The sequence below is a fragment of the Apus apus genome, chromosome 4 (assembly GCF_020740795.1).
Source record: "Apus apus isolate bApuApu2 chromosome 4, bApuApu2.pri.cur, whole genome shotgun sequence".
NCBI classification, from domain to species: Eukaryota; Metazoa; Chordata; class Aves; order Apodiformes; family Apodidae; genus Apus; species Apus apus.
Genome location: NC_067285.1, coordinates 106,181,506 through 106,200,452, shown reverse-complemented (window position 1 = coordinate 106,200,452; position 18,947 = coordinate 106,181,506). Strand labels below are relative to the sequence as shown.

Here is an 18,947-nt window from a genome sequence, read left to right as displayed (position 1 = left end):
TCTTTTAAGTTTTTTTCTTCTTTTATTAAGTTGTTAAAATAAGTTTAATTTTTTTCAAACTAAATATTTCAAAAGAGGAATTCATACCAGTATCATCAAGCAGACAGTTGTTTGTTTTTTTTTATTGGACCATCAACTACCAAAAGCTAGATCTCTTGTAAGATCAAGCAGATGCAGAAACACAAGAGACACAAGGCTACAGTTCAGTGGAAAAAAAGCACAATGTACATGTACAAATATTGCCTTATAAATCAAACTTCAAGCAAAACAAAATTGGACAAAAGGGAAAAGACAGATGTAATTTATCTAAGCATCAGTACAGTAGCAACTACAATACTAAAATACAAAGGTACTGCAGTAAGGCCTTGAAAAGGCACCTAATGAAGACTTATTCTCACTGCTCCAGCTATTCTTGAATAATAATGGAGATTACTTCTATTGTCTGTTCAAACAGCCCCGTGTGAAACAGTCTTACTGGTGTATACAGTATTTGAAAGAGGGCAAGTGTTGCATGCAGGTAAATTGGATTTTGTTTGAAGAGCAGCCAGAAATGTATTTCAAAACTAAACCCATGAAAAATAGTTCTAGATGCATCTTTCTGTCCTTATTTTCAAACCCTACAAATATTTAATCTGAAGATGTGTACATTCTAAAAAAATACTATTATTATATGAATTATTTCCTCTATCACTGCTAGAAGAGATCTTTTAATTGTCTCTTTCTATCCCCAAAGCTAGACAAAATTGGGAATTCCTGATGTTCACATGTAGTGCTGGATAGAGATAAACAAGAGGACAAGAAGTAGAGGAAGATTATCTACCTCAGCAGAAAGAGTGGTATTTCAATCTGCCTGTACCAGAGTAATAATGTTATTGCACACAATGTATGCAATAGATCACATACATGTATGTTATGCATACCCTAAAAAAAGCAAATAACCCAATTTTCTGCTTTAGTAACATTTTTCTGCCCTAAACTTCATTCCTCTATTGTCATTGAGTGCTCTGAATAAAACTATTCAAAGTTAAAACTCAAATGCAATTTCAGAAGAAGAGAATATAAACTAGTATTCTTACGAAATTTTGGCCAACAGCACTGTGGAACTTAAAATTACTGCTCACTGGAACACTCCCCTTCATTTTACAAAGTAAAATAACAAAACAGAAAAAACATATTTTCTAGAAAGCCAAGATCTAGCCAAGACAAACTTCTGGTACTGTTCAAGCTAAAAACTGCAGTCTCTTAAAAAATGCTGTGTAGACAAACTGAAGGGAGATCATGGACATATATAATTCATTGCTGTATGTATGAAAACTTTTATGTAAATAGTTGCCTCTCAATTTCCACAGTACTGGAGAAAACTGCTAGAAATAAAAATGCACCTGCTGTTCAAAAGGAAGAATACTCACAAGTGTTGCTGTCACTTGATTGTTAATTCAATGAAATTTTTTAACAAAGCATAATCCAAATACCATTTGTCAAATCTGACTGTGAAATGATGTTATTACCTCAGAGCGTATACGCTGGAGAGACTACATGTAGTGACAGAAACACTCTCATAGTCACTGCTGGAGATGGAGCTGAGGGGGGAATCACGTAAGCCATCCTGAGAACTGAAAAAACATGGAAACAAAATGAACTGCTGAAGCAAACAAAAGCAAAAAACAGCACTGTGATAACTCATGGCTTGCCAAGGATTTTACAGAAATGAGAGTAAACTGGCGGGTTTTTTGCTCTTCAGAAAATGATACCAACCTATTCTATGTTCTTTCCTAAAGGACAGAGAATTTGGCAAAGTCAGCAGGCACACATTTTATAAAAATCTCCAATTTAATTCATGTCATATGGTTAAGACATTCAGGAAAGAATCAAGGACCTTACATTTTCATATGATACAGAGGGAATAGCCTGCCCATGCTGCTCGCTGTGACTTAATGTTATAGCAAAGACACAACAAAACTGAAAAGTTCATGAAGTCACTGCATGTTTCAGGCCAAGATAACCTGAACAGTAAGCATCAAGAACTTCTGAAATAGCACGGTAAGTCTGATCTGATTTTCCTTCCAATGGGAAGGAAAAAGTCTGTGAGAAAGCAGAAGGCTGACACTTCAGTGAGGCAGATGAAGATAATACCCCTATCTCTAAATTTGCTCAGTCCCTATAACTGCCATATGTGTACCTCAGATTCTGTGCTTTAAAACAAGCAAAGGAGCAGGGGGGAGCAGTCCCACAGCAAACCACTGACACTTCATTAGAGGAAATCCACCAGCTATTAAGTAAAAGGATATGAATAATTTAAATGAACAGTACACAACTTGTCTCTGGCATCCCTGGGCTAATAAAAAGCCTTTAAAAGTAACTTCGTTTTAGATTTTACATTATCAACAACCTAGGATTAGAAGATAAAAAATAGTTTCATAAGCACTATAGAACTATCTTGGAAAGACCAATTTTTTGTTTCAGTAATAACTTACTGCTCAGCTACTGAAAATTGCACAAGCTCAAAAAAAAAAAAAAGTATACTAGATAAGAAAATATGTAATCTTGACCAGACGTATCAAAGCTGTATCAGCTCTAGGCACTGCAAAAGAATCCTTTGAGTTTGCTGAACTCAAATATTGAGTCCACAGAAATCTTTGGACAATGCAGAGAGAAACTTAAGAAATATCTTTAGTTAAAAGAGATGTAATTATATAGGTCAGGATTATGTTACCTTAGTTCTCCACAATTACTAGCAGGTTTTTTAATGCTCTTTGGATTTGTAAGCCTATGCGGGGTACATATTCAAGCCAGGTATGTTCCAAATTCTTTTATTTTACCAAATTTAGTATTGTAGCTATTTTTGCAGCTAAACATCTAGAAGAATACTTGAGAGGAATTCTTCAAAGTAGTGTACAAAAGATATGTGCTCTAATCCCACTAAGAAATAATAGGATTTGTTTGCATACCTCCCCACTAATGGCTTAGAAAATGTACCCGTTCATGTTCCTTGTTTCTGATTGCCAATTTGAAAATAAATCCCAAGTGTACTATGCTTTAGTTGAAAGGAGAGCTGTCACAGCTAGAAAATAATTTTATCAGACTTGAACAAAAATCTATTTAACTTTCATGCATTTTATATAATTTCCCTTGCTATTTCTGCTCATTATGAAGAGATATATGCATTTAAACAAAAGCTTAGTCTTTTATAGCTCATCACCTTTACCCATCCAATCTTACAATATGGTCATGCTACTAAAATGTACTTTTACTACCTGTTTTATGACAGCTAAATGATATTAAAAAACCATTAGCATGTGATTTCACAGCATGATTGAGCAAGAGAAGCTGTCTTACAAAGATGAAATGTATTGTTCGGAATTAAACAATCCTTGAGCAGCAGAATCAGGAAACAAGAGCAACTAGCAAACTCAGCACACTTTTTTTCTTGCTCCCTTCCTGGGCATTTCCAGATTTTTCCAGTTATTTTTCCAAATCCTGCCAGCTGACACAGGTAGTAACACTTCTAAAGGATGTCAGGTTTGCTGTCCTGCAGTGCTTTCTATGGAGCTCTGCTTGATGCATTTGAAATCAAGGCAAATTACCTCTCTTAAGAATGGATCATTTTTATTGTCAACAATGTCCCAGGTAACAGAATCACTTTCTATCCTGAGCTAACATTGTGGAGTTGACAGCCCAAAGCAGAAGGCAAAGTGATAGAGAAGGCACAACGGGTTAGACCTTGATAATAAGCAAACCTGATGAGTAACCTCAGAATATAATGGTGCATGACCAGTTTACCAGATTATCAAAGACCTCAATGCTACTGTTATTACATTTTCACGGATGTTTCTCTGATCAGCTAATAAGCCTCATCTCATACCTCTCCTCCAGGCTTATTCTTCCCACCTCATTTAAATCCTCTCTCACATCTAGCCATTCCCTATTAGCATAACTTTCTCTCATCAGCTCTGTCTTTTTAAGCCTTGTCTGAACACCGTTTGCCATTCTAGAATGCTGCATAAATGCCTTCATTTTCCAGTACTCCATCTTTTACTTGGTGTGCAAACCTGGCCATGCTGAGGCATCCACTGATTTCAGGATTAGATATCCATCTGGTCAGTCATTATTTGGCAATGGAACCTGCTTGGACACAGTTCAGACAAACCACACTCACAGAGGTTATTTTGTTGTAGTGAAGGATGTACAGTTTTGACAACTACATGTAAATATTTATCTCACTCCTGAGTACCAGTACAGATTACATTTTTGTATCAGAAATAATATTTATTATTTATGACATTTATTTCTGGTTCATACTCAGGCTGTAACTCTTCAGCTAAGAAATTCTGTGTTTATTTAGTGCCAAGAAATGGGATATCCAATAATGATAACTCTGCTTTACACCTTCTCAGTGTTGTAGTAAATAGCTTTTTTTTTTCCCCAAAAAACAGCAACAAGGAAAAAAAGACTCCTGACATACTCACTGCATTCTCTCTCGGTGCACACAGATTCAGGAGACCAATTAGTAGAATTTTCTTCTCATTAGTGTCTGCCTGAAGTTTCACTCTGCTTTTCTAAGGTGCTGGTAGATCCTGAGGTGAACTGACCTGCTTTCCCAACTCATGATTCCTGTTATCAGCTGATGGTAGCTCAGTGCACGTGTTCATTAGCACAAGCATAGAAGAGATGGCACAGGCACAGACACACTCTGAAGCTGACAGCAGCTAACACTTTCTTCCCACATCAGCCCAGAGGCAACCTGAACTTCACTGCACCTCATGCTTATTTGAAACTAATACCATGTTGGTTTTGGATTCACAGGATTGTTTAAACTGTGTAAAGCGGCAAAAGTTCCATTTGCGAGGTCTTAAAACGCCTACAGTGCTGTTTTAAAAATTACATTCTAGCATGGGATAAAACCACCATCCATGCTTATCAAGGTAGAATTCCTCAGTGTTTCTGAAAAAAATATAAAGATTTAAGGCAACAGACCAAAGCGAGATGGGGTGATATGGCTGCCTCTTTCAATGGAATATTGGCAGATTGAACTAATGAACCATTTACTTAGAGCTTTTAGCCATTTTTTGCAACTACTCTAAGTAAAAAAAACAACACCAAAAAACCACAAAGAAAACAAACCCCAAATTGAGAACCACCTTCATCCTGGTTTGTGTGCTCTTTTATACTGGAGTATTTCCAGCATCTTACATTTAATTAAACCTCTCATTGTTTCAGGAGATGGTTTCTTCATAAATTTTATTACTGGAGTTAGTTACATTTCATGTTACATTAGTTAATTGGCACAGATCTTCTCTACCTCACACTACATGAGAGCTAACTCTAAAGCCTTATCTGTCAGCTACACCAAATCCACTCAAGCAAGTGGCTTTAAAACCGTTTCACCTACTATCCTCATTTCAGGAATCTGTATGTTGAGAGTTGATACAGTTCACTGTTGCTGCATTTGATATATGGACCAAGTAAAAAGGGAGCTGGTACAAAGGACTGATGTATTTTATCTGTACACTAAGGCTTCATGTCAGCAGTCACATAATTGGAGAAAAAAACTAGCATTCAACAGACAAGGTCAAACACTGGCACTTTTCACTTGAGACTTGTATTGTTAAAAAGAAGAGGGGGAGGGTCTGAAAAAATTAATTTATACTTAATCTGAATCTAGCCAGTTACACAAAGCAAAGAAACAATACCAGAAGAATTTATATCAACAGTCAAAGGATAGCATAAGGGAAGTTTTGCAGTTGAAAGGCTAATACTTTGTTCCCAATCAACTACTGTTTCTTCCTTGCAGATGAGAAGTGTTCTTACTCCTGAATAGGTAGTTAAAAGACTAATTGATATAGACACTAAGCAGACATTTTTTTTGTTTATATGAACGTGCACAGCTGTCTACTAATTTTTATGGAAAAGGCAACTTTGTCATGTAAAGACAAAAAATTTTCTTAAATCTTACTGGGCAAATTATAGGCAGAGCATGAATTTAAGACCTTTAATCAAGTTAATTTGCACTGAATTATCAATTTATCTAGTTTTGGTAAAACAGCACTTACAGAATCAAATGCCCTAAGGTAAAAGACAAGCTAGAAAGGTAATTTGTGTGGGTTTGGTTTTGGTTTTTTAAATGTAAATCCTAGCCATCCCCAAAATACAAATGCTTCTTTTCCATGCTTATCTTAAAGTTGCTGTACTGAAAACACATACACATGTCACATGATGCTAAGAAGTGAAAAAAATACAGGTAGAAAAATCAAAATTAGAAACCAACTGTATAAAACAGGTGTTCATCTTCTTACAAAGCCATTTGAATATGCCAAGGAAAATTATTTTGTATTTATTTTTTACTTTATATTACAATATACACTATTTTAGACTACAGAAGCGCAACACTAAGAAACGGGACAACTTGAATACCAAGCTGGAGAAAAATACATTTTTCATCTTATTCTAAAATTGCAACACAGATCAACAAACAGCAAAACATGTTCTTTCAAATAGCAAGACATTCGTCCTACTTACACAGCAGGAGTACATGGCAAAACATTCTATTTTTTCAGCCCCCTCAAACAAATATGACGGTGCATCTAACAGCTGAAGGACACAGCTAGAGCTTGCAAGATGTATGAAGACAAGATCTCCTTGCCACACATTTCAGCTAGTTTTGCCAACTCTCAGGTGCACTGTAAGAGGCTTCATCAAGGAACACTCACCAAATAAACTAAGTTCAAGGAAAATGGCAAAAAAAAAAAAAAGGGTATAATTTAAGCTAGACCTGCAAGGGAAAGGAGAGACACTAAGCTTAAGAGTAGTTTACCATGAGAAGTGTTGTAAGGTCAGTATGTAGATAAACACACAACAGAACCCAGTATTTAGAACACAAAAAATCCTGCATTGCATGAGAATATGAAGCAAGATGCCAAACTTCATGAAACATGTACAAGAATGAACAGTTTCACAAGGACTCTTCAACTCTGGAAAGAAGAGAAAGCCAAGTATTTCCAAAATAACAGAATAAACAGGATCTTCACACTCTTTGCACTTTTCTTTCCCCTTGGAAAAAGCAGGCACAAAACTATACCAAATGCTACTTTGCATAGCTCTATCACCTTCTATGCTTTTCTTACATTATTTCCCCCCCTTTAACAATTTGTTCTGCTACATGACAGCCTTTACTTAACACATTGTCCTTGCAATAGACCAGATACCAACTACATCTTTGCTAGCACTTTTCTTGTATTTGCATCTCATTAATGCTGCTGCCCAAGATTCTCAGTGCCCTTTGTGTTTTACGCCTTTAAGATACTTATAAGCAAATAACTGAGAATGACATAACATCAGCTATGACTTAAAAACCAAATTCATGAGCACGTATCATTACCCAAATCTTAAGTGGAAGAGTAATTAAGCCGTATCTTAAACTCCACTGAATACTGAGGCTAGATAGAGAAGCCTGAAATACCAAGTATTCCAGACTTAACAGATTAATTATAGTAAACCTGACTGGATCACGAAAATTATACCTATAAACAATGTCACACTACATTGTAGAAAAACTGATGTACTAAAAGAAACAATTTGTGTCATAATGTACACATTTGACAGCTGCCTGATTCAGACAGAAAATTTTCTTCTCCTAGTTGGTGACTTGCAGTAACTAGAAAGTAAATACGTTTATCAGTTTGATGAATGAGCATATTCTGCAGCTATTTCATGTATATTAGATTGCTTATTGTTCTGGCTAATGGGTCCATCATTCTGAAAATAATCAACTGTCTCCAACACCTTCCCTGTGGTTAAGCTGGCATTCAAAAGCATGTAATGGGGAGCAGGCGCAGAAGCCTAGTATGATCTTCCAATTTTAAAACACCATTGAAAAGCAGTGATTAGTCACCACTCAGGCAGCATGAGTAAGAACAGGTCCACAAAGCTCTGTTTTGTAACCAAATTCTCTCTTTTACTAATAACATGACTAGTGACTCAGAAGCAAGAACCAAATCTATAAATAGATATAAATATGAGAAACTAAGGATCTACACAAAATTTTTTAATCTAGTGCTCAGTAAATTCCCAGCATCTCCATCTCATAGAATATACCAAAGGAGTTAGTAACAGAAATTTCCATTTAAAGGCACAACAATCCAGTAACAAAATACTTCCATCCCTATTTCTCCACTTCTGCAAAGACAGAAATCTGCCAATTAATAACAGATGCATGGTAGTCTTAATAATGAATAGGGAGAATCAGATGCAATCAACAAAGGAACTGTGGCAGAGGCTATGGTGCAAACAGACAAAACTCACTAGCTTGTTAAGTAAATATTAAAAAATATTTGCCCAAGAGTTTTAGGAGAACACAAGAATGAACCAGATGAATTAACAACCTCTTGTTTAAAACTTCCCTGATGCCTGGAGCTCTCTAAAAATAAAATGGACCCCAAGGGGATTCAAACAACTAGTTCTGCAAGCCTGTTCTTCATGCCAAGCAACATCCCAGGATATACCCAAAGTTCCTGTAGGCAGACAATAATGTGAAAATCTGGCTAGGAAGAAGTAACATGGCTGCTATGGAGGGAACCTCTTGAGAGGTCTATGAAGGAGTCCAGAAGCTTATGAAGAATCACGATTCAGCTGGCAACATCTGGATTTCCGAATACGTTCTGCCAAAACACCTCAAATGAAGGCTTGTAATAAAACTAAGGCACTACAGCATAAAAGGAAGGGGCTACAAATGGATAAATAATTTGTAAACTATAAATAAGGAGGAGCTGCTAAACGACCACTTCTCAGAAGAGTGGGATGTCACCACTGAAGGTCTTTAAGACTCTGCAGGTTTTATTTTCACATATGATCTGCAAAAATGGGAAGAACAATGAAGTCTGAAATGTTACAAAATTATTTAGGGTAATAACAAGAGCAGACTGAAGAACTGCACAGGATCTTAAAGTCTGAGTAGCAGGGAACAAAATGGCAAGATGAGATTCAACACGTAAACACAAGGAGAACCACCTTAGCATCAGATGTAGAATGACAGCCTCTGAGCTCACAAGCAGGGTCTTAGGGCTTTGGCAGAACACTTCAAAAACACATCAGCTGACCACTTGGCCAATACTGAAAAGTCAGTTATTGAGAACCATTGGAAAAACAACAGAAGATGACAATGCCAGCCTACAAATCCATGGTTTGCTCAAATCTTGAGTAGTTCTGACTCACTTTACTAAGAGGAAACAGTATAACTGAAAAAGGTTTAGAGCAAGACAAAAGGAATTATCAAAGCTATGGACAACTTCTGATCGAGTAGGCTGCAACTTTTCCAACCACAACAAGTAACCACGTAGGCCAAGTGTGACTGAGGTCTACAAAATCACAGCCAGTGTGGAGAGGTCAGGCAGGAACTAGGAGCTATTCAATGAAGCTCTTCAGATCTAGGTCTAGAGTAAACAAAGACAGAAGAACACAGACCTACAGAACTCTGTAAAAGGACAATACTCATACAGTTTTTACACATTATCAATGGAGGCTAGACAAAGATGTGCAGAAGAGGTTATTACAGGTACAAACTATGGAAGGCTGGAAAAGAAACATATAGTATTATATTTTGTAGACTAGTTCTCACAAATTGCACTTAATATCCCACACCCAATGCAAAAATTAGTAGGCAAATTGTCTGAGCTTTGTAAACGATGTATGATTTATCAGCACACTAATTAAACACACACTAATTACTTTTCAGCATGAAAGTCATTTGTGAACTGCTTCTTAAAAGTCCATTCAGAAACTCTAATGTAAGGCCTTGAATCTGATCATACTTACAAGCCCAAGATTGCAAATACTCAGAATAATGTGGAAGATAAAATAGCCACCTCAAAAGTCAAGTTTTGCACACACTAAGTTGTGTTTTACCTGTAAGAGGAATTAACTCCGGCACAAAGAAGTCTTGATTCTATTTTCACAACCAGTAAAACATTTCAGAAATATTTCACAATTCAATTGTTAGCTTATTAAACAAACATTTATTTCTGGAGCATTTATACTGTGGTAATGCTTCATGGTTCAAGCTAACTCCAAGTGTTATCCTGAACTCTAGACAGACATAACAAGGGACATTCAGCATGACACATACAATCCCCACAGTACTGACACAGTAAGGCACAAGGGAAGACATCTGTCATAGGAATACAGAAAACAAAAATTACTTCTATTTAATGTCTTCCCTCTGCTTTGATATGAATACTTCATGGAAACTGAGGACATTACTTACCACTAAACAGGTTACCTTCTAAATAGTAAACCAAAATGAAGTCTGGTTTCCTACTGATGTGTGTAGGATCCCCAGTGTATAATCAAAGTTGAGCTGAAGCATGGCATTTTCTTTAACACAACTATTATTATGGTGTCTCTCTGTTATGTCCTTACTGTCATTAAGTATGTAGACCCTTAATCCATAAACTTTATTCCTCTATCCACTTTGGTTGACATCGTCCAATAGGTTTAAAAGCTGCTTCTGCACTCCATTAGGCTCCTTCAGTACATTCACAAATGCAGTTGTGCCCACAGGCAACATGATCAGATCTCTCAAATGAAGCTAAGGTTAAGATGTGCAATTTAATCCCATGCATTGATGCATAAGTTAACTTTTTAGTATCTGCCAGACACACTGCAAAACAGCTGATTACAGAGGCAATGACCCAGGTACTGTTCAGCAGTACTGCACTCTTTTTTACATTGAACTGGTAAGATTAGTATACTTTATTTCAGTGATATAGACACATTATGCAATTCAAATCCACGTGTTCTCCAGCTGTTTTCCAAAAAAGCTGATGAAGTACAATAAAAAGCCATTTGCATTAAATATGCATATTGAAAACCTCCTTTATCATGCTACACAGTATTTTCTTTAAAATCAACATTAATTATACACCAATCACTAAAGTACAATAATATAGGAATTTATTTACATGCAAATTACCACCAGAACATCAAGTTGCTCTTACCTTGAGCTAGATCTTGACTTTACATCTTCCTTTGCTGTTCTTTCACTAGTAGCATCTTCGCTGTTGTCCAGTTTTTTCTCACATTGTTGTTTTCTCTTTTCCCACTTCTGCTCATTTGAGATGCTTTCTGCTTCTCCTTGTGAGTAATTTTCTGCTCCTACCTGAGAACCTGAGGAATGTGCCAGGCACTTAGAGGAGACTGGCAGTTTTTGCTCTTCTCTGCCAAAGTCTCTTTCTGCTAACAAAGCAGAAGTTTCGGGTTTTAATGCTTCCTGTGTAGGGACTGAATTGTCCAAGTTATCTACATGGTCCATTTCCTTAGATTTTACTAATGTGTATGAAGCATTTACAACACCTCCTGCAGAATGTTTAGTCTTTAGACCTCCAACACTATCCTCCCTGCTGTCTTCACAGCTGCCACAACACACACAGGAATTAATTAGACAGTTTGTGGCAGCTATACTGAGTTTATGGGATTCATCCTCCTCCTCATTTGTTAATGGATTAGCAGATCCAGGGACACAACTAATCGCTGCTTCTGGAGTTGTTACTGGGGATTCTGAGCTAGAGGGAGATTTAGGATTGAATATTACAGTAGCAGATATTTTCATTCCCCCAGTCCTGTGAGCTATCACTTCTGCCATTTCTGCATCATCAGCATATGCATCCCAGCCATTGAGGTATAACTGTGAGTCTGGACCTTCTAGACAGCTGCATGAATTCTGAACTGAAATGCCAGACATTTGTCTGCTATCTTCAATATTGTTATTATTGCTTAAGTCACTTGCAGCATCTTTTAAAAGCAAAGTTTCCTCTGTCTCATGGTCATTCTCGTACAGCAAAGCGTCTCTGTATTGCAGGTTCTGTTTTGAATCATGGCAAGGGTTATTCACCCAAGCAAATGTGTCACTTACTGAATCCAACCCAGCAAGAGCTTCTCCTGCTCCATCTAGGTCATCCATAAAAAACACTCTGTCCTCTTCATCACTTAAATTGTCAAGATGGTGTCTTATTGGTGAAGCTTCTGTGCTAGAACTATTTCTCAGGGTAGGTCTGTGAGCCGGAGACTGACAGATGCTTGGAGGGGAAAGCAGAGAAGACATTTCATCTCCAACTCTGTGTACCATCCTGTTCAGCTGTTCCAGCTCCTGTTCATCATACTGCATAGAACAAGCCAGCTCAGCCTCTGTGTTTTCAGCTTTTGCTGAAAGCTCCTGAGCAGGCAAAGTTGCAGTTACACCTGGTGCAATGACAGAGGGTACTTCAGGATCTGATCTGACAGGAAAATCCACATCTTGAGAGATGCAGAGGTTACGCTCCAGCGTGTGCAGTTCATCCTCAGTTAATGTCTGAAGTAGATCCCTGAAAATGAAGAAATATACACAACACTTTGCATTTATAGGAGGCACTGATGTTGCAGATTTTAAAAAAGCTTTTAGTGTTAGCACAGAAATCCAGAAATTTGGGGCACAGATACTTTCAGCTGTGTAACTCCAAGTGCATTTGGCATTCATATTCAGAATGCATGGGATTGCTGATGTCTGAATTTGAGATTGCTTGTGCAAATACAGGCTACCAATTTATTTACGTCCTTGCAATGAAGCCCCAGAATAAATCAAAACACATCCAAAAAAAGGATCTTACCCCCCATCTACTTAGAGTGATCCACATTTACATATATTTTGTTGGTTTAATTTTTAATTCACAAATTTTATTTTGACTAGGAAACCAATTTGCCATCCTTTGTACTAAATTCTGAAAATTATTCTGCAACAGTACTACAATTTTCACATATTCTCGGATAAATTAATTAATTAAAACCAGTAATATTGCTTATGCAACACTGATGTCTTGGAAGCCTGCTCACTGAAACAGGGATTGGAAGTTGGCTCTCTCCTGCCTCAAACACACAACTCAGTCATTAGGGAGTTAAGCTTTTGCATGATGCTAAGAATCAGGCAGGCCTAAAAGCAAACATTTAGATATTTACTAAACTATGTTTTCTAGACACATGCAGCATATATTATGTTATCACATGTCATCAGTACTGAAATTTAGAACTACGAGCACCTAAAAATAAAGTGTTATTTGAGGCTGTTATGTTCAAGTGCTTTAAAACTTTAAACAAATCCACAGACACAACAGCTCTTAATTTTAGGTCTGAATTTGATTTACATGATGCTTCTCAATGGGAAACCACATATATAAACATCCTCTGACAAGAACTCCTGTCAACATTTTTAAAGACTAACAAGTATATTTTAGCAAAAATGAAGGGATGGGAACAGCAAGATCTTCTGTTTAAAAGAGTTTAGAAGCCTGTTATTCCTTATGTATTCAGAAATCATTGGCTAGCAAGTAGCACACAGCTGGTATGATGGTAATAACAGCAATAATAACAACAACACTAATAGTAATAATACATATTAAAATAACTCCCATAACGGAGTAACTTCAGTCTAAACAAGAGGACTAAAAAACCTCCAAAGAAACATTCAGCACATCTCATATCTTGATTTCCAGTCAATGGCTTGTATTCTTAACTTGATAACTTGGAGACCAAATATTTTTCCAAGCACCATCACTAAAAGATCAAATTGCCTAAGAAATATTTCACTAATATCTGACTTGTATATCAGCTACCTGACAATTTTTTTAAAAGGTAACCATTTGGATAAGCATACTTAAGTCAGAATAAATACAGATTACACATTTTTGTTGTTTTCTACATTGCATACAATTAGAATCTTCATTTTTAAAAAGAATTATGCTTTTATGTAGGAGTTAAATGACCCTGAAAAACATTCTAAGCTTATGGGGAAAGTAGCTAATAAGAACAACAAGAACTACAAGAGCAACGCTGTATCCTCTTTCCACTTGTTTCCACAATCTCTATTAGAGAAGTCAGTATTTCTTTAAATAGCTCCATATGAATATTTGATTCCAAAGTTTGTCAATTTTTTCAGTCATAAATGAGTAAAAAAGGGGAATGGCTGATATTTTTTAGAGCCACTTACCTAACATTGCTATAACTATCTGTCACACTAGAACTAGAACATGCTGAACATGTATCTAAAATGCAGGTGTCAGGAGGATGGGACGAGACTGTTTTCAGTGATGTCCAGTGGCAGGACAAGGGGCAATGGTCATAAATTGGAACACATGAGGCTCAACTTAAATATAAGGAAAAACTTCTTTACTGTAAGGGTAACAGAGCACTTGGAACAGGGTGCCCAGAGAGGTTGTGGAGACTCCATCCCTGGAAACAGGTTTAACCTACACAAAGATATTAAAAACTTACTTCTGGTGCAGACCACAGTCTATCAAGTAGAGAAGCCTGTCCCTGATAATAGACTCTAAGGAAGAGCATGAGAAGGGGACAAGCACACAATGAACTCAGCTGAGTGTATCCTACTGACTTTCAGTGCCCTGTAGCTCAGGGATTTCTGAGCCAAGGTGTTCAATAATCCTCAGTGACCTTTTCTTGTATGGATGAAAATGAATGTACCAGGAACTGATCGGTCAACATGAGCTGTGCTTCGCCATGCACTAGTTACACCCTCTTCTCAAAACACGAGGTAAGAATTAGCAATACTACAAATATTAACTATAACTATAGTAGCAACATTCAAAGGAATTTGCTTTCCATCCAAGTCCATTAGTCTAACTGGAAATGAAATGGGCCCAGGGAAAATCTAATCTTTAAGCTTTTGACTTTCAGCATATAGTCTGGGATTTTATTCAGTCTCTAGAACATCTCATCTCTGCATCCTGGATTCCTGGGTGCCCAGAGCTGCCCCGCTTCCTTTCTGAAGACACAGAGAAGAGTCTGACTGCACAGAGCTATCTGACACAGGTTTCACACATTCGCTGCAAGTAAGTGCTGGAAATACATATTTACTTTATGCTGGCTAGCTTAATTGACTTGAGTAATGAATTATTTGTTTTTGCCAACAATACCACCTCAAAATTTAAAAACAATTGTGTGCAGTTTTGAGTATAAGCACATAAAGCTTGATTAAGAAAAAAATAAAGGAAATAAGCTGACAGTCTCTGTATCTTTTTAGGTAAATTGAATTCATACTGTCTTGCAAGAGCTGCTACATATAATCAGTTGGATTACATGTGGTAGCCCACCAACTCTGCCATTTCAACAGAGAAATAATCCTGCTTTAAATTCAAAAGAAATATGTTCATTTTCCCCAATTGAGACAGCAGGAATTTAGCTATTAACAAATGCAGCTTTTTCTGAAAGAGGTTTGGACAATTACTTTCACTTCTCTGTATAAAAAAACAAAACAAAAAGAAATAGACTCACTGGGACTTTTTAAATATAAGGTTGTTGCAAGGTGACAAATGTTTGATCAACAGTTATGGTTTTGGTACACTGTATATGAAATTATACAAGATTCATGCCAACATGAGGAACATGGCATGTTTTAAAATGCCTGTGTAGATACTGAGAATAAAATGAGTATCAACCAGTGTATGGAAAGAAATGTTAAATCTCACTACTGGAAGTTTAAAACTAGACATCAGGCATCATTATGAAACCAGAAGGTTTAATTAAGCTGCAGTTACATGCACAGTTCGTTTCCTTTCTGCTGAAGCATCTGTAACTCATCAATGGATCCAAGCAAGTGCTGTGCTTGGATGGAAAAAAGAATTTCTTCCTCTACTTTTATTATTCTGAAGCTGTGGATGAAGAATGCTTCTGCAATCCACCCTGACAGCAGCCGTGAGCTTCCTTCTCACAAAGGCTTTAGAAAACACTGAATCTAAAAAAGGGGCATGGTGGGGTTTCACCTGCTTTTACTCTTTTTGGCACAGTATCACAGGAAGGCAATCTAGCCTTGAAAAGACAAGGAACATTTTTCTGCCAGTGGCTACAGCCACAGCTACTGGCAGAAAAACAACGTAAGTTCTTAAGATGTGCTCCGCTTGCTACAAGCAGTAGTAGAAATTTATTCTGCCTATTGCAAAACCAATAAACATATTTTTACTCTACTGCCAATATCCAGGGTGCAGAAATTACTTCTTCAACGACATAAGGCCAAATGCCCATTTAAAGACAAATTCGATCAAAGAGAGGACAGGGTCACAAAGCCCTGGGTGGACTGATCTAGCACATTCTCCAAGCCTCTTTCATTAACTTTTCTCCTATTCTGACTAGCATTTTAAGTTGTTTACAGAGATGAGCATTTTTGTTATTGCCAGTCTGTGCTTCAGCTCATGCTCCAAACAGAGCATAAGCAGCTGTCTTTATGGAGGTGCCACTGCAACAACCTGATGCAGGTACAGGACGGCAATTGGCATCCTCCTGCTTCCACAGTGCTTGGCTGAGTTCAGCACACCAGAGTCCACTGCCCCAACAAACCAACACTGAGAAAGAAGCACTGATGTGTAACAAATAACACTGCTACTCCTTTACTGCAGAAGTGTTAAACCAACTCAAAGTTTTAGAGACACTCATCTTGGAAAACATAACCAGTTTTCCCCCAGTCACCCTGCACACTTCAAAAGTACACAAGTTTCACTAGTCCTCCCACATTCTTTTACACACTGACAGCGGGTACAGGCATACTGCACTTGGTTGCTAGTCAATGATACAAAAAGGTTGCAGGGTACTTAAAATGGTGTGATCCTCTGATTCTGCACTGTTTGACCAGCAATCTACTTAACTCTGCACCACCAAAGTCCATAGGGACCCTGCCATCAATTGTAATGGTCCAGAGAAAAGCACCAGGCTATCAGAGGGCTCTAAAAAGGGCAGAATTAAGGAATGCTGACAAATCCCAGGTTTGGTCACCTCTGAAAATCTCCAGATTGCAGCCTCAACTGTATATATAGTATAGGTAGTATTTTATCACCAGAATATTCACTGTCACAGGCATCTGAATATCACAGAATCACAGAGTGGTCCAGATTGGAAGGGATCTCTGAAGATCATCTAGTCCAACCCCCAGTATCTATGCACATACTAGATTATATGCTTTGTATACTTACTAGGCAGATTACAGTCGTTTGGCAGAAATTGTTCAAAAGTTTTAGCTTAAAAGGATCAAAGATAGCACTATATTATTCATTGGTAGATGTATAAAACACCAATGCTGATGTTTTGTATCTAAAATAAAAAACAACACAACTCCCTTGCTTCGGTATTAAAACATTTAAAGTAATAGTTTGCTGCTCAGCCTTATTAAAACCTAAAAGAGAACCTTTACTGCTTTTGCTCTCCGCAATCTCTACAATCATTATAGAATCACAGAGTGGTTAATATTGGAAGGGACCTTAAAGATCAACAGGTTCCAACCCTTGTAATATGAGCAGGGACACCACACTATTGGTTTTCCAAGTTGTCAGCCACCAATAGGATTTCAGAAATTTTCCTAGCCAATAGATATTTTTCTCTGTTAGCTCTGAATTAACTTTGATCACTGCCTTTACCAGGAGAAAACTTTTAGGATAATACAGTTTTTCAATTACTGTAATCATACAAAATAAACAGCTCTATATTGGGTGTTACTCCAAGACTTAAAGTATTTAGTTGGCTAAAAAGTTCTAGTACTTTATGGAGAAATTTACATGGATGTGACAACATTCTGCAACAAGATGATGTTCCACATTCTTACAACAGGCACAACTGCAACACAAGATGCAGTACTTTAGCAGAAGACCACTTCAATCTATTTTCATGCTGGAAAAAAGCTCCCTTTTTGATGGGGAGGAGCTCAAATATCTCATTTTATCTTCCCTTACAGATTTCTGAGAAAATTCTCACTGAGTAGGAATTGCAGTCTGATGAGCTAAAAAAAACCTGCATTAACAAAAAATCTCATAAAATCTCACTTAGGTACTTTAAAAATTACTTTAATTATCCCACATGAACTGTACACTTATTTGTAACTCATTGGTACTTTCATTCCAGGTACATTTCATGCAATAATATTACTAAAGGGTCTTTTTCAGCCAAGTTCCTTGACATTCCTTCAATTCAGAGACTGTCAGAAGTAAAATCTGACATTGTGTCTTGCTTAAATTTTTGCTCTGATAGGTGATCTCACTAAGAAAACTTTGCAAGCTTTGCTAGACAACTGAAATAGCATTCATTGGTTGCTTGAAAGAATAAATATGACGTGAATTTTAAAGTATATCAGAACTTTTTCCAAAAAGTAATCTGATTCTTCCCATTTTTTGAAGTTTGCATTGAAAATTGTGATTATTGAACAAACAAGAATTTTACTTATACTGTCTCAAACCAAGCATAAAGTTTAGAGTAACTGAAAATTAAATGGACTAAGCAATACACTGACTACATTGATTTTCATTCTCTCTGTTATGAAATGTAAGGAGTAAGCAGAAAGTACAGATTATGAGAAGTCTATTACCTTTAAAATGTTATTTTGGCTTTAGCCAGCTAGTGGAATGCTGGTGAAAATGTCTATGATGGCCAGATTTCACGAATAAGATATTTTCATGTAAACTTCATGGACTTTCTAAGATCCAGAAGCATGAAAATTACCCCCTCCTCTCCCAACTTAAATGTTGGTCAACTCATGTAGTTGTCCTCTACTCAGTGTTTCATAAAACCATTATCACTCAAAAAAAAACCCCCAAAGCCACAAACGCATTAATTTGTCAATTCTGAGATTTCAATTAGTGATGTACCTAAAAATAAAACTCTATCATTTCTAGACAGAAATACTAGGAAACCTTAAAGGGGCACAGAAGGATGTGGTCGGGATATCCACAAACTAAGTTGAGAAATAGGCTCCTGTCTGACCCATCCCTGACAGAGCTTGCACTTTCCCTCAGGAGGTGCTTCACCTCTAACCAGTGAGAGGAGAATACTCTGGATAAACTTACCTATGTGAAAACCATTCTTACCTCAAACAGTCATAATGACAGAGAGGTAAAGCAATAAACTGGTGAAAATTGGACACTGGAAAGAAAAATTTC

General features: G+C 37.0%; 1 protein-coding gene across 5 annotated transcripts in view; it reads right to left on the bottom strand.

Moving 5' to 3' along the window:
- The window catches only part of ZFYVE28 (zinc finger FYVE-type containing 28), a 151,508-nt gene that overhangs the window by 29,819 nt on the left and 102,742 nt on the right, over positions 1 to 18,947 (bottom strand). For 3 of the 5 annotated variants that reach the window (XM_051619106.1, XM_051619107.1, XM_051619111.1), the window contains exons 8-9: positions 10,989 to 12,350; positions 1,509 to 1,613 (exon numbers count right to left, since the gene is read on the bottom strand). In XM_051619106.1, coding sequence (XP_051475066.1) covers positions 1,509 to 1,613; positions 10,989 to 12,350 — 1,467 coding nt within the window. The remainder of the gene's footprint in view (positions 1 to 1,508; positions 1,614 to 10,988; positions 12,351 to 18,947) is intronic. The other 2 variants (XM_051619109.1, XM_051619108.1) reach the window with 1 other exon arrangement.